Source organism: Haliotis rufescens, unplaced genomic scaffold, assembly GCF_023055435.1.
Source record: "Haliotis rufescens isolate VD_foot unplaced genomic scaffold, xgHalRufe1.0.p SCAF_8, whole genome shotgun sequence".
In the NCBI taxonomy this organism is placed as follows: Eukaryota; Metazoa; Mollusca; class Gastropoda; order Lepetellida; family Haliotidae; genus Haliotis; species Haliotis rufescens.
In genome coordinates this window covers 33236090-33252266 of record NW_025964372.1, presented here as the reverse complement: position 1 = coordinate 33252266, position 16177 = coordinate 33236090, and the positions used below count along the sequence as shown (strand labels likewise).

General features: G+C 39.9%; 1 protein-coding gene across 2 annotated transcripts in view; it reads right to left on the bottom strand.

Annotated features, from left to right (window-relative positions):
- Window positions 1-5968: 5968 nt before the first annotated feature.
- The window catches only part of LOC124114399 (sideroflexin-2-like), a 22005-nt gene continuing 11796 nt past the window's right edge, over window positions 5969-16177 (bottom strand). For both annotated transcript variants that reach the window (XM_046474951.2, XM_046474950.2), the window contains exons 7-11: window positions 14113-14173; window positions 13398-13464; window positions 12684-12783; window positions 10910-10957; window positions 5969-8135 (exon numbers count right to left, since the gene is read on the bottom strand). In XM_046474951.2, the coding sequence (XP_046330907.2) occupies window positions 8024-8135; window positions 10910-10957; window positions 12684-12783; window positions 13398-13464; window positions 14113-14173 (388 nt within the window). In that variant the 3' untranslated portion in view covers window positions 5969-8023. The remainder of the gene's footprint in view (window positions 8136-10909; window positions 10958-12683; window positions 12784-13397; window positions 13465-14112; window positions 14174-16177) is intronic.

Here is a 16177-nt window from a genome sequence, read left to right as displayed (position 1 = left end):
AGGTTCCAGTACACCTATATAACTTTAGCATGTCCCAGTCCACCTATATAACCCCACCATGTCCCAGTACAACTATATAACCTTAGCATGTCCCAGTACAACTATATTACCCCGACCATGTCCCAGTACACCTATATAACCTTAGCTTGTCCCAGTACAACTATATAACCCCACCATGTCCCAGTACACCTATATAAACGTAGCATGTCCCAGTCCACCTTTATAAGCTTAGCATATCCCAGTACACCTATATTACCCTAGCATATACCAGTAATATCCTACATCACCCCATCACCCACTCTCAGTACACCTAAAGCTTGCCCCAGTACACTTATATCACCCTTGCAGCTGGTGACTAACACACACAACTGCCTTCAAGCTGATGTGCTATACTGTCACAAAAATGAAGTTTGTTTCGACCCTTTCTTTACCAGAAATGTTAAACATTAATGACGTCTTGATCTGGCACCATTCCAGAATCAACATGAAGCTGATGAAACAAAAGTTCCATATGAGTATGTTTAGAATGTGTGTTGTATGTTTATAACAATAACAATAGAATTACACACAGACAATAATAACAAAACTTGCTATATGTTCTTTAAGCAGCTTATGAATCTATCTTGAAGTGGAAGCTTCAATATTTTACAGTTATAATCATTGTATGGTGCGAACTTTACTACTGTGATACTTCCTCCCCAACACAGATATTCACACAACAATGACATATTGACACTCTCAACAACACCGATACCCTGACACTTGCTCCCCTACACATGCATCTTGACACTTTCTAAACATTGATGGACATCGTAATACCACTTCAACAACAGTGCTTTCCTAACAATTTGCCAACAACACCTTCATCCTAACAGTTTCTCTGCAACATCTGCATACTAACCAGAACAGCTGGGCCATCGTGTACAGCGCTATAACAAGAGGCATCACCCACAGTGAGAGTACTACGGCTGCAGCAACACAGTATTGTCAACATTGTGTTACATTGTTACACCCACATCCATAAGTGGAGTAAGTGGTTATATATCCCACCAGGTAAAATATCAACCTGGAATGTGTGGTTATATATCCCACCAGGCAAAATATCATTCTGGGATAAGTGGTTATATATCCAACCAGGCAAAATATCAATCTGGGATAAGTGGTTATATATCCCACCAGGCAAAATATCAACCTGGAATATGTGGTTATATATCCCACCAGGCAAAATATCAACCTGGAATATGTGGTTATATATTCCACCAGGCAAAATATCAACCTGGGATAAGTGGTTATATATCCCACTGTGCTATATATCAACCTGAAATCAGTGGTTATATATACCACTAGGTTATGTATCGACCTGGAATGTGGTTATATATCCCACCAGGCAAAATGTCAACCTGGGATAAGTGGTTTTATATCCCACTAGGTTATGCATCGACCTGGAATGTGGTTCTATGTGAAAAGTCCAATGAGAACAAGCACTTGTATAATACATTACCCACAAATCATGCACATCCTGGACACTTCTTCAATGACCTACCTATGCCTGTTTGAACCTGTTGTATCTATTCAGTATTTGCATTCTATTGTGGTTATTTCTGTGAAATCACTGCTAACGACAGCTGACATGAGAACTGTTTTAGAATGTTTATAAATATATGAATACTATCTGACAGTATAATCTCCTTGTTGTTGTATTCAAGCTGAGTGCCATATATATACACTTGACAAAAATGAACGCTGTGATATAACTGGAATACAGTTAAAAGCGGCGTTAAACCCAACTCACTCACACTGACAAAAACGAAATGTGTACATACATTATCTTATTGTCTTCAGAAATGTGATAGCATAATGCAATACCCGATATATGTTGTCCTGTGACTCTGCAAACACACATGGGTTGGTCGGACAGGTCGTGACCCTCACGTCAGTTTCAGTTTGATTATTATTCCAGATATGCCCCGAAGACTCTGTAGTGATAGATTGTGTGTATTTCGGGATTGCTGTTGATTTGCTTTTTGCTGAATTAGCAATTTATGCAATTTAAATGCTTCAAAAGTATTCTAAATCATGACCAGGTCATCTCCGAGAATGAGTTTTTGATATTGACCCTTACATATAGCTATCATCTATTATCGAGCTAACATGCTTAGAATCATGCCAAATATTAGATATAATGAGATTAGATCAAAAGAATTTTTTGTCATTTCTTTTGTGGTATATAAGGGTCACTTGTCGTTATTACACGCCACTGAAAAGTGGCTCCTTGTACTCTCTTCTGTAATAAGTCTGGAAGAAAGAAACGTTGGAAAATATGTGCTCAAATGAGAAACAAATGAATTTGTTTTTTGTAGACTGATGTTAGCGCTGTGTCCGCCAGCCCCATGTGGTTATGTAAACACTGGGGTGTCTAGTTAAGCACGAGAGCCACAGCACCAACCACTATAGGCCTGTACAGTAGATGTGTGTCTGTCATATGTGGTGTAAATAAAACAATCAACATATCACCTTGTCTCTTTTCTTTCTGTAGCAGCTCTTCCGGGGCAGACCCGTGAGGATACGGGGTAGAATAGATCTTCACCCCCATCCTTCCCGTAAAAGGCGACTGTGCTTTTCATAAGAGGCGGCTAACGGGATCGGGTGGTCAGGCTCGCTGATTTGGTTGATGTATGTCATCTTATCCCAATTTCGTGGATCAATGCTCATGATGTCAATCACTGGATTGTCTGGTCGAGACTCGATTATTTAAAGACCGCCATCATATACCTGGAATATTGCTGAGTGCGGCGTTAAACAACAAACAAAACAAAAATATTTCGGGGCAGGAGGGTGATGGGGTAACATAGTACTTGAAGTGTTCGCTAGTCACACTGAATTCCCCGGTTTGATTCCCCACACGGGTACAATGTGTGAAATCCATTTCTTGTGTCCCTTGGCTTGATATTGCTTGCATATTGCTAAAAGCATACTGACTTACTCACTCCAAGGCAGGATAATGCCATGTGGACAACCTCCTTGCCTTGGTGGACAGAGGGTCAGCCCAGTGAGAGGGGCACGGGTGGCCCAGTCGTCTGAGGTGCCGCGATTTGCTGTGCAGAGTTGCGTCCCTTGGGCACGCCAGAAACCTATGATTGTGGGTTCGAATCCTGGTTCGCCCTGATTATGTTTCTAGGTTTGTCAGCACCATACCCGTGCTCGTGGATTTCACCAAAGTGGTAAACGTCTGAGTCCTTCATCACTTCGGGCTTTCCTCCCACATTAAGCTGACACGCCGTGATATAACTGGAATAATGTTAAATGCGGCGTTAAACCCAACTCACTCACTCACTCATCCGTGAGCTTATTGATCAGTTGTAGGATTAGGTTTCCATATAGAAAGAAAACAACTTCAGTTCTCCATTGCCTTTGTGATTTTAATTTCTGTAGAGTGCAAATAAATGTAGAAGTGACAAGTTTCCACATATCATAAGTCTCTAATACTGAATATACAGGCCAGCTGGAGGTCGGCTGGCACATCACAGAATCTGCACCTGATGGCTAAATCACCCAAACCAGTTTACACTGACAATACAGAATACTGGACAAACTGCCCTCTTATATACTAATCAAACCAGTTTACACTGACAATACAGAATACTGGACAAACTGCCCTCTTATATACTAATCAAACCAGTTTACACTGACAATACAGAATACTGGACAAACTGCCCTCTTATATACAGTACTACTCAAAACAAGTTGAAGAACACATGATTATTTTCATGTCATGACAGATTAAGTGTTCTTTGACTTCTTTTGAGTAGTATATTATTGTGTATACCTGAGTGAAATCCAATAATTATTTTGATAGACCTATTTTTTTTTAGCCTAATTGATTTTTCTTGCACTGCCATATTGCTCATAGCATAGGAGTATGATATTAGATCTTTGTGGCAAACAATTCGGTTTGTTACAATGTCTAAGTAAGAACTGACTTCAATAATTCTTTGGGCATTTACAGTGATGTAAACATAATTCTGGTGTGCACACAGTGTAAATCACGTAGCAAAATGTGCACACCGATTTTTTAGGATCATATCTCCATAAAAGCAAACACATATTGAAGTCAATCCTTATAAATATGTCAACAATAAAAACTTCACAGCCCGCTTATTTAATCATTAAACACCAAAAACTGTAGACGATACAAAATAAGTGAAATCATTCAGCGAAGACAACCCCCGCCCATTCTATTATCAGTCAATGCATTAGGTCACACAAGTCGGGTTAGTGGGCGTGACCTATTATTTTGGGGTTTATGGAAACCAATGCATCACAATTGCTTGGTTAGCTAATCAGTCGCACAGAATCACTTGCAATATATTTGTAGTGCTTTAAATTGCGTTTTTGATGTTTAAGATAACAATGTTTCACTGTATTAAGTAAAAATGTAGCTGGCATTATGAATATTAATTTGTTCAATGCAGTTAAAACATTAGATAAAAAAAACATCTAAAAAATTTATATTGTGCCATCTTCCTTTGGCAAGGGAGTTTACTGAGTATAAAAGTCCAATATCCACCCTTGCCAAACTATGCTGGAATATCAGAGTTATGTTTTGGCTGAACAAACAAGTCTATGCATAGTTCAATCAAAATCGTGTATTGAAACCGACATCGGGTTTGTAAACTGCCGTGAAGATTTAGGTTGATTGCAGGAATTGCAAAGCATTAGTACCGTTAACTGGGCATCTACAGATATTTTCCAAATCTTTTCATGTTTTCAATCAAGGTGCTCACGTGATTTGATGAAATTCACGAGGTAAGAGCTGTTTTATAACAATACAGATCTGTATTATCAATCTGGCTATCTTCCCTGGGCACAGCCATCTTGTTTGAAGCAATATGAGAGGTGGAATCTGATTGGTCAATAGGAGGAACATATAAGGGACATAACTCTTAATAGCCACTTGTGGCAGTATGATCAAGCCATGGAATTCCAGCGTAGTTTTGCAAAGTGGAAACTGAACTTTTAAAGTCAGCCTCGGGAAGATGATATTGTGCTGATATGTGTAGACCACATGTGTAGACCGCAGTATCACCTGAGAATGGACATGATCAGTAACCCTGTTAATTCAATAACAGCCAGACTGTAACACTGCCCTTTACAAATAAAACACTTACTCCCGGGTTTTTATGAGATCTAAAACCTTCATCCCAGGGAAAAAACCGAGGTCAAATAATGACGTATAAACTTCAGTACAAACTAGATACACAGCCTAGTCTTCACTAGCCCGCTAACAGCCTACAAGCATTCTTGTTACTATAACAACAAACTCACAAACATTGTATACACGATACTGTTTCAAAATTACAAAAAGACACAGAGATCACTTCGGTGCTTCATTAACAAAATATTATGATAACCCAGCCCTTCACAAACAAGCAACACTCTCTACATCAATACAAAGTCAACAACACATTCAATATTGCACATAAATATTATAAATTCCACTAAATGAGATCCACTTTAGCTGCCACATCCTCTTGTTTCTAAGCCTAATTGCTGATTTAGATCAGAAAAGGCATGACAGGCAATTATGACAAATATTGTAAATCCTACAGTTATGATGAATAAGGCTTAAAAGAATAAAGCCTTGGTTTTCAGGCAATAACTTTTGAACATACAGTGCAGACAGGAGGTGTTTTTTTTTTTGCTTGTTCAAACTTGTATGTAACCAAATAAACAGTTGTGTACCATCAGTGAATGAGTATGGTTTTACACCGCTTTTAGCAATATTCCAGCAATATCATGGCAGGGGACACCAGAAATGGGCTTCACACATTGTACCCATGTCGGGAATCGAACCCGGGTCTTCGGCGTGACGAGCGAACACTTTAACCACGAGACTACCCGACCGCCCCTTGTGTACCATCAACCTGGGAAAGGGCTCCCTACATAAACAAGCTTGCAAACTCCTATTGCCGCTATGCCCATAACACGAGATGCACATAATGCAGTGCACATGTAAAGGGAAGTAACAGCGTGCTATACTGGATCGCATTGTTTTTAAGTATTACTTTTGGGTTTTTTTAATTTGAAAATGGAATAAAAACAAAGCATGCAGCAGACTTTATGAGGTGCCTGAGAGCCAAGACCATTATTTCTTTTAGCCTAGCCAATCCATTTGTGTCAAAAACAGCCTGTTTAGACACATGCTACATACATGTATGTATTATTATGCAGTAACATATTCACGTTAATTAAACACATATCGGCCAGCACTAGAGTGGTTCTGATCACAGGTCTTCAATTTCAACGGTAAATTATTCAAATCATGTTTGTCACTTCCAAACTAATTTATTTCCCTGAAGGATGATTATAAACAGTCAACTGGAACCCTTATGAGGAGTACAAGCTTTGGACGAACTGGGCACACTGTGTATGTTCTTGTACACCTGTGTATGTTGATACATATTAATACTACTCTACATACACTTTAATATCGATACAATCACTCTGAGTATTCAATATTGTCTTGATACAATCACTCTGTATGAAGTGTTCTATTGATACAATCACTCTACAAACATTGTTCTATTGATACAATCACTCTAAAAACATTGTTTTATTGGTACAATCACTCTGCATGCATTATTCTACTGATACAACCACTCTGCATACAATGTTGTATTGATACAATCACTCTGCATACAATGTACTGATAGTTCTCTGCATACAATGTTTTATTGATACAATCATTGCATACAATGTTGTACTGATACAATTACTCTTTATTCAATGTTTTATTGATACAATCACTGCATACAATGTTGTACTGATACAATTACTCTGTATTCAATGTTTTATTGATACAATCACTATGCATACAATGTACTGATACAGTTCTCTGCATACAATGTTGTATCGATACAATAAATGCATACACGGTTGTTATGATACAATCACTCCGTATTCAGTATTGTTTTGAAACAATCACTGTATTTTTTTCACTCAAAATTGTATTCTAACAAGCACCTTTTTTATACATAGTTCATATTTTTGTATTGATACAATCATTCTGCCTACAAAACAGTCCCTTGCGAACAGTTATAACAGTCTGAAGAGTACAATGTTATATTGTAACAAGCACATTGTACCCTTTTGGGAAATGTCTGCAATGAACAATGCAATGGCAGTTCCTGTCTGAGGTACATCAATCATGTATGATCACTGGAATTTGAAGTTAAATAAAATAATGATATTTTATTACATACGAGGGTAAACATATCGGGGTTCATAAAAATCATATGTGCCCTAGGGTCATATCACGTTACAAGACAACAGTGTATTGTTTCCGTCATCCAGACGGCATTGTTGACATCATTCAAATGTTTTTGTAACTTGAGATCGGAATGACGTCACACAAGAAACGACGTCAAAGCAGAAGATTATTGACGTCATTCGACAAATTGTGGTTCCGCTGCTGTTGCGACTTGCTGTCCTTATAGGTAAACACTAAAATTCATCTCTGTATGTACTATGTACACATCTTCTTCGGTAATAAATAGAACATTATATTTGTGTTCATGTCATACTATGTTTACGACACCTGTGCCTAAATTCTGGTATTTCCCGTGCTCTTGCTCGGGAAATACGGGAATAAACACACTTGTGTCTTGAACATAGCATGACATGAACAATCACAATCTCTCTCGGGAAATACCAGAATATACACTATCATGTCGTGAACACAGTATGACATGAACACTCATATAATCTCCTCTATTTATGCCTCAGTTTACCATGAGACACCCTTCTCTACACAAACACACTATGGAGACGGGTATCTCATACTTAACATGACATACGATTTCATTGTTTTGTTCAGAGCTTTGGATATTGGTTGCACAATCAATGCACGTAACATAAATCTGTCTACAGTGTTGAACAATTATTGATATTCACATCCTCTAAATCTCAGTCAGATCAGCTACGCCATCAGGGATGAGGTCATCTCCGTACTTCATTTTCCAGATTACAGTCCCTTGTTGAAGTACAGAGTCATGGGGAGTCGATCTCCGTACTTCTCCATTGCTTTCTCAATTCTCTGAGGCTCCATTGCTCGAAGTCTGTCAGTCTGGATAGGGCTGAGGGAAATTGAAAAACTGAATTAATGTCCATGGAAGTAGATTAAAAAAAATCTGTCTGTAAATAATCAGGTCTGGACCAGACAATCCAGTGATTGACCTCATGAGTATCGATCCACGCAATTGGGTTCGATGACATACATCGACCATGTCACCTGACCACCCGAACGCATTAGTCGCCTCCTACGACAAGCATAGTCGCCTTTTATGGCAAGCATGGGTTGCTGAAGACTTATTCTACCCCGGATCTTCACGAGTCTGATGCAACAGTGGATTGCGATATTTTACTTCCCGATTCACAGTCGCACACTAAGTAAAACATATCGATCCATACCTTAAATGTGTCTGTTAATAACTGCGACACCAAACTAATTAGTAGTGAAAATTATTACTGAAAATGTAAATATTTTATCCAGTGCGCCATACTTGACATTGCCTACTGTAAATCATCAGTGTGTCATGTAGTGGCCATCCAGTCTATGAAAAAGATGGCTAAAGCACCACAGATAAAAGCACATACATGTCATTGTATCCTAATTGCGTGGATCGATGCTCATGATGTCAGTCACTGGATTGTCTGCTTCAGACTCAATTATTTACAGACCGCCACCATATAGCTGCAATATTGCTGAGTGCGGCATTAAAATGTAAACAAACAAAACAAGTACTGCATTTTCTTGAGTATAGTGCGCACTTTTTTTAAAAAAAAACACAGCTGCATCTAAATTAACAAGATATTGGAATATATTATTCCTAATAAAAAAATAGTTTCAGATACAACTTTTGCCGATCCTTGCATTAAAATACTGTATCATTGGGTGTGTCTTGACCGAATCACCGGTAGATTCCAAGAAAACGTGTGTACAGCTGATTGCTGTGTCCGGCTTAGTTTACGAGAAAATACACAATGTAATCTTAATCCCTGGATATAAAACAATGCCTAGCTGAACGTAAAATACAATTTAAACGGTAAATCAACATGTCTGGTGATTTTTTATCTCAAATTTCGAATTTGTATTGACGAAGTTTCTCATCACCCGTTCGTTTGTCGGACTTCGCTGAAGGGGTACGGTGTAATTTTTTTCTGTGCATAATATTCAAATTTCTTTTTTTCCAAAATATTGAACCCGCTAGAGGGGGTGCGCATTATACATGGGTGCGCACTCTACTCAAGAAAATACGGTATCGTCATACGCATTGGATCGTGAACAAGGTATTCTGATACGTATCGGAGCTCACAGTTGGTGTATCGTCCCAGCCCATATAATTCCTGCTTAGGTTCAATCAAGGGAAGCTGCCCTTACATTGAGAATGTCTCCTGAGTCCTTTGATATCAAATATGTCAACACAAATTCATAAAAGGTTTAAACTTTAATTGAAAAGCGACTAACGGGATCGGGAGCTCAGACTCGCTGACTTGGTTGATGCATGTCATCGATCCCAACTGCGTGGATCGATGCTCATGATGTCAATCACTTCGATTATTTACAGTCAGCTGTCATATAGCTGGAATATTGCAAAATGTGGCGTTAAACAACAAACCAACCAACCAATTTTAGCCCTTGATCAACTATCACTATTTTCAGGGACAGTTTTGAGAATGCCAAGCTAATTTTAGTACGATGGATGGCGAGCCTTGTTAGTGGTATTCCGGATGTGCAGTAGGTTGGATGCCATGAAATGTCATTGTTTTTAGCTCTACGCTTATGAACACGCATGGTCCTGTAATCTAAGTGAAATCCCAGTCTAATGTACGTGTACCAGCTGTGTACACTGATATGACTCAACAGCTATTACACTGGATACCGAGACAAACACAGTGGTATGCCAGATGCCTTGAGTGAGGACAAATTATTCGTTCCAGTTTTTATGATTTGAAAAAAAGATAAGTGCCACAGCGCTGTAGCTCACCTAGATATGTAGTCAATATTCAAAATATCATAGACAGCATACGAACAAAGCTGCTGTCAGCATTTCTGTGCAAATATTTTCTGTATAAATACTGAGAACAAACGTGTTTCACAAAACAAATGATTTGAATTTAATATGATGTATAATCATATGGAGAACCATACATGCCAAAGTTAATCATCCTCAGGCTTGCAATTTCATGAGTCATAACTGCATTTTGAGAGATTTTAAGAGCATTACATTACACTTTGAGCCAAAATTGCTGAGGAGTGGCCATAAACTGGTTCTTTGGAGCTGGCGCCATACTGTAAATCAGAATAAGACCTCTTGGGTCATGTGTCATCATTGGTGTGAAGAAACATGTGAAGTGTCAGCTTCACTGGTCCGGTGGCATCGGAGGGGAAATTATTTACAGCCACCACTTAAGCCAATGTTGCCACTGACAACGGACAAGCAGGCCATGACATAAGCTCGACTAAAACTTCCAGCCCTACAAGAATACAAAATGGTCAGTCCTTGAAAACAAAGTCTATTTCTTCAGCTAGAGACTCACCTGTCAGCAGGACATATCTAACTGTTCTGTAACATTTTCTGGTTGGTTGGTTTGTTTGTTTGTTTGTTTGTTGTTTAACGCCACACTCAGCAATATTCCAGCTATATGACATTTTCTGGTTGATTGGTTGATTTGGTTTGCTGTTTAGTTGCCTCTTATGACAAGCATAGTCGGTTTTTACAACAAGCATGGGTTGCTGAAGACCTATTCTACCCCTGATCTTCACGGGTCTTTTCCAGTACTACACTAGCAACATGTCAAAACATTCTCTGTGAAGTGTCCTAACTTTACTCCAACATCAATGACTCACCATCTCTGCGGGAACAAGGCACACGCAGTTGGCGTCATGAACAGCAGCCTGCAACAGTAGTTATACTATCAGAGGGAGAAATCATTACATCAGCTGTGGGAGAAGTCATAATTGCAGTTGATAGACCAGTACTTATACCAGCTGACACACTCCGGCGCAGTGGTGACTCAGCATAACACCACTGCCACAGGCTAATTTGCATATCACATGTCCGGACTTTTCTCTTGTTTGTAAACAAATGCGCTTTTTCAGAAATCAGAATAGAATGGACTAATGCAAGAATTTGGCAGGGCTTTACATACTGTTTTGCATAATTATATAAATATGCTACTACAACTTTGCATGTTGCATGACAATACATGTTACACATCAAAGTGACCGTATCACTAGCTCTCCGTGGGGCTTCAATGACAGCACGTGGATCTGTACAACCAATGTAAACATAGGATAACTATGCAAATGGAAACAGTTTTTCACGATTTAGGATATTTTCTCTATGAAAGTTGAAAATTCTATGACAAATGTTCATCTGGATATGTAGACTTGTCAAAAATGAAACGTGTAAAAAACATATGCAATATCTTGAATGGACTGCATAAGATGTGACGAATCGTCACATGGCACTGGCCTATGGCAGAGGTACTATGCTGGTCGCATGGAACTCTGGGTAGGAGAGTGACAAGCTGAGGGTCAAGTCATTATTACAGTTGAGAGATCAGTCCTTATACCTGGAGAGGGAGCAGTCATTACAGTTGAGAGATCAGTCCTTATACCCGGAGAGGGAGCAGTCCTTATTACAGTTGAGAGATCAGTCCTTATACCCGGAGAGGGAGCAGTCATTATTACAGTTGAGAGATCAGTCCTTATACCCGGAGAGGGAGCAGTCATTACTACAGTTGAGAGATCAGTCCTTATACCCAGAGAGGGAGCAGTCATTATTACAGTTGAGAGATCAGTCCTTATACTAGCTGGGAGAGCAGTCATTATTTCAGTTGAGAGATCAGTCCTCACACCAGCAGAGGGAGCAGTCATTATTACAGTTGAGAGATCAGTACTTACACCAGCGGAGGGACAAGTCATTATTACAGTTGAAAGATCAGTCCTTATACAAGCTGAGGGAGCACTCAATATTACAGTTCAAAGATCAGTCCTTATACCAGCTGAGGGACAAGTCATTATTACAGTTGAAAGATCAGTCCTTATATCAGCTGAGGGACAAGTCATTATTACAGTTGAAAGATCAGCCCTTATACAAGCTGAGGGAGCAATCATTATTACAGTTGAAAGATCAGCCCTTATACCAGCTGAGGGACAAGTCATTATTACAGTTGAAAGATCAGCCCTTCTACCAGCTGAGGGAGCACTCAATATTACAGTTGAAAGATCAGCCCTTAAACCAGCTGAGGGACAAGTCATTATTACAGTTGAAAGATCAATCCTTATAACAGCTGAGGGAGCACTCATTATTACAGTTGAAAGATCAGTCCTTTTACCAGCTGAGGGAGCACTCATTATAACAGTTGAAAGATCAGTCCTTTTACCAGCTGAGGGAGCAGTCATTATTACAGTTGAAAGATCAGCCCTTATACCAGCTGAGGGAGCACTCAATATTACAGTTGAGAGATGTCATTATATCATCTGAGGGACAAGTCATTATTACAGTTGAGAGATCAGTACTTACATCAGCTGAGGGACATGTCATTATTACAGTTGAGAAACCTGTACTTATACCAGCAGAGGGAGCAGTTATTATTTCAGTGAAATAGTCACTCACACAAGTCCAGACAGTAGCACCTGCAGAGGGGCATTGATGAATCGATTTTTCCTCATGAACCTCGTCTTCTCCAGTGACTCCATCAGAATTGGCAGCAATGCTGCAACAACCACCATGGATCAAGTCTCACTGCCCTTTCATACTGGTAACTAAACATTGCAGTTATTTCACACACAAAGATCAGAACAATGGATGCCAGTGAACAATCTGCCTTCACATCACTAGAGGATATAAGGAGGATTTTATTATGGTACATAAAACACATTAAAAAAGAATTTTGTTGAATAAAAGAGTATTTTTCATAATGCCTGGTAGTGAGTGAGTTGCGTTTAACGCCGCTTTTAACAGTATCTATTTATATCGCGGCATGTCAGCTTAATGTGGGAGGAAAGCCCGAAGTGATGCAGGTCTCAGACGTTTACCACTTCGGTGAAACCCACGAGCACGGGTATGGTGCTGACAAACCTAGAAACATCATTGGGGCGAACCAGGATTCGAACCCACAATCATAGGTTTCTGGCGTGCCCAAGGGACGCAACACAGCGAATTGCGGTGCCTTAGACGACTGGGCCACTCGTACCCCCAATAATGCCTAGTAACGCAAGCTGAATTCATATTCTTTATTTACAGATAAGCCAAACCAGATGAGCCAAAAGTATAGTGGTATAGTGATCAGATATGAAATTAATCTGGCCTAACTAAAGCCTAACTTACTCATGCTTGGTGTTGCCATGACGATTCTGGAAAAGACCACCTGACCAATCCCCTTTGAGGCAGCATACTGTAAACACAGAGTAAATGTTCACTGCAGATGAAAGGACAGTTCCTTCCAACAAGCAACAACGAGTGAATGTTGTTTTATGCCATAGTCAGCATTATTTCAGCTACATCCCGACAATCTGTAAATAATGATGTCAGAGCCAAGGAAACCAGGGGATGATAGCACGAGCAACGATTCACAACATGGAGGTAGGATGTTTGTTTGTTTGTTTGCTTAACGCTGCACTCATCAATATTAAAGCTATATGATGGCGATCTGTAAATAATCTAGTCTGGACCAGAGAATCCAGTGATTGAAATCATGAGCATCGATCCATGGGATACGATGACATGCATGAACCACCCGATCCCGTTAGTCGCCTCTTACGACAAGCATGGTCGCCTTTCACGGCAAGCATGGGTTAATGAAGGCCTATTCTACCCCGGATCGGAGGTCATCTTCCCGAGGCAAGAGAGTTAACTGACTATAAAAGTCCAGTTTCCTCGGGAAGATGATCGGACGTAGGATGACAAAACTTAACAGGATCACGCCATTATCTAAGTCAGATCTTACAACAAGCGTAGGGGAACTGGAATGCCACGGAGTCCACACAGGGTAACAAATTATTGAAAATTAACATGGCATAGAAACTGTTCGAGTTGTCCTGACCTTAGATTCCATTACTTTGTTGTTGTTTTCATCATACAGCTGGATCCCGTCCGCCAGTTCACTGAAGCAGAACAGACGCACATTGAAACAGTGGCTTCGCAGGCACTCCTGTGGATCAGAAACTGAAACCACTTACACAGGCAGGCAAACTTTCAGGATTAGACACAGAATAAGACAGGTGTTTCAGAAGCAGAAGCAGAAGCAGATAGAGTTTCAGCAAAGACACAGAATCAGACAGCTTCAGAAGAAGACACAGAATAAGTTCAGAAGCAGATAGAGTTTCAGCAAAGACACAGAACCAGACAGCTTCAGAAGAAGACACAGAATAAATTCAGAAGCAGATAGAGTTTCAGCAAAGACACAGAATCAGACAGCTTCAGAAGAAGACACAGAATAAATTCAGAAGCAGAAGCAGACACAGTTTCAGCAAAGACACAGAATCAGACAGCTTCAGAAGAAGACACAGAATAAGTTCAGAAGCAGAAAGAGTTTCAGCAAAGACACAGAATCAGACAGCTTCAGAAGAAGACACAGAATAAATTCAGAAGCAGAAGCAGACACAGTTTCACCAAAGACACAGAATCAGACAGCTTCAGAAGAAGACAAAGAATATGTTCACAAGCAGATAGAGTTTCAGCAAAGACACAGAATCAGACAGCTTCAGAAGAAGACTCAGAATAAGTTCAGTGCAGAAGCAGACACAGCTTCAGCAAAGACACAGAAACTTACAAGAGTTTCAGAAGCAGATAGAGTTTCAACGAAGACACAGCAAAGTTTCAGCAAAGACACAGAAACAGACACAGCTACAGCAAAGACACAGAAACAGACACAGCTACAGCAAAGACACATAAAAAGAGACAGCTACAGCAAAGACACAGAAACAGACACAGCAAAGACAAAGAAACAGACACAGTTTCAGCAAAGACACACAAACAGACAGTTTCAGTAAAGACACACAAACAGACACAGCTTCAGCAAAGACACAGAACCAGACACAGCTTCAGCAAAGACACAGAACCAGACACAGTTTCAGCAAAGACACAGAAACAGACACAGTTTCAGCAAAGACACAGAAGTAGACAGCTTCAGAAGAAGACACAGAATAAATTCAAAGCAGAAGCAGACACAGTTTCAGCAAAGACACAGAAACTAACAAGAGTTTCAGAAGCAGATAGAGTTTCAGCAAAGACACAGAATCAGACAGCTTCAGAAGAAGACACAGAATAAATTCAGAAGCAGAAGCAGACACAGTTTCAGCAAAGACACAGACACTTACACGAGTTTCAGAAGCAGATAGAGTTACGGCGAAGACATAGCAAAATTTCAGCTAAGACACAGAAACAGACAGTTTCAGCAAAGACAAAGAAACAGACACAGTTTCAGCAAAGACACAGAAACAGACAGCTTCAGCAAAGACAAAAACAGACACAGTTTCAGCAAAGACACAGAAACAGACACAGTTTCAGCAAAGACACAGAAACAGACACAGCTTCAGCAAAGACACAGAAACAGACACAGCTTCAGCAAAGACACAGAAACAGACACAGTTTCAGCAAAGACAAAGAAACAGACACAGTTTCAGCAAAGACACAGAAACAGACACAGCTTCAGCAAAGACAAAAACAGACACAGTTTCAGCAAAGACACAGAAACAGACACAGTTTCAGCAAAGACACAGAAACAGACCGGCTTCAGCAAAGACACAGAAACAGACACAGTTTCAGCAAAGACACAGAAACAGACACAGTTTCAGCAAAGACACAGAAACAGACACAGTTTCAGCAAAGACACAGAAACAGACACAGCTTCAGCAAAGACACAGAAACAGACACAGCTTCAGCAAAGACACAGAAACAGACACAGTTTCAGCAAAGACACAGAAACAGACACAGTTTCAGCAAAGACACAGAAACAGACACAGCTTCAGCAAAGACACAGAAACAGACACAGCTACAGCAAAGACACAGAATCAGTCACAGCTTCAGCAAAGACAAAGAAACAGACACAGTTTCAGCAAAGACACAGAAACAGACACAGTTTCAGCAAAGACAGAAACAGACACAGT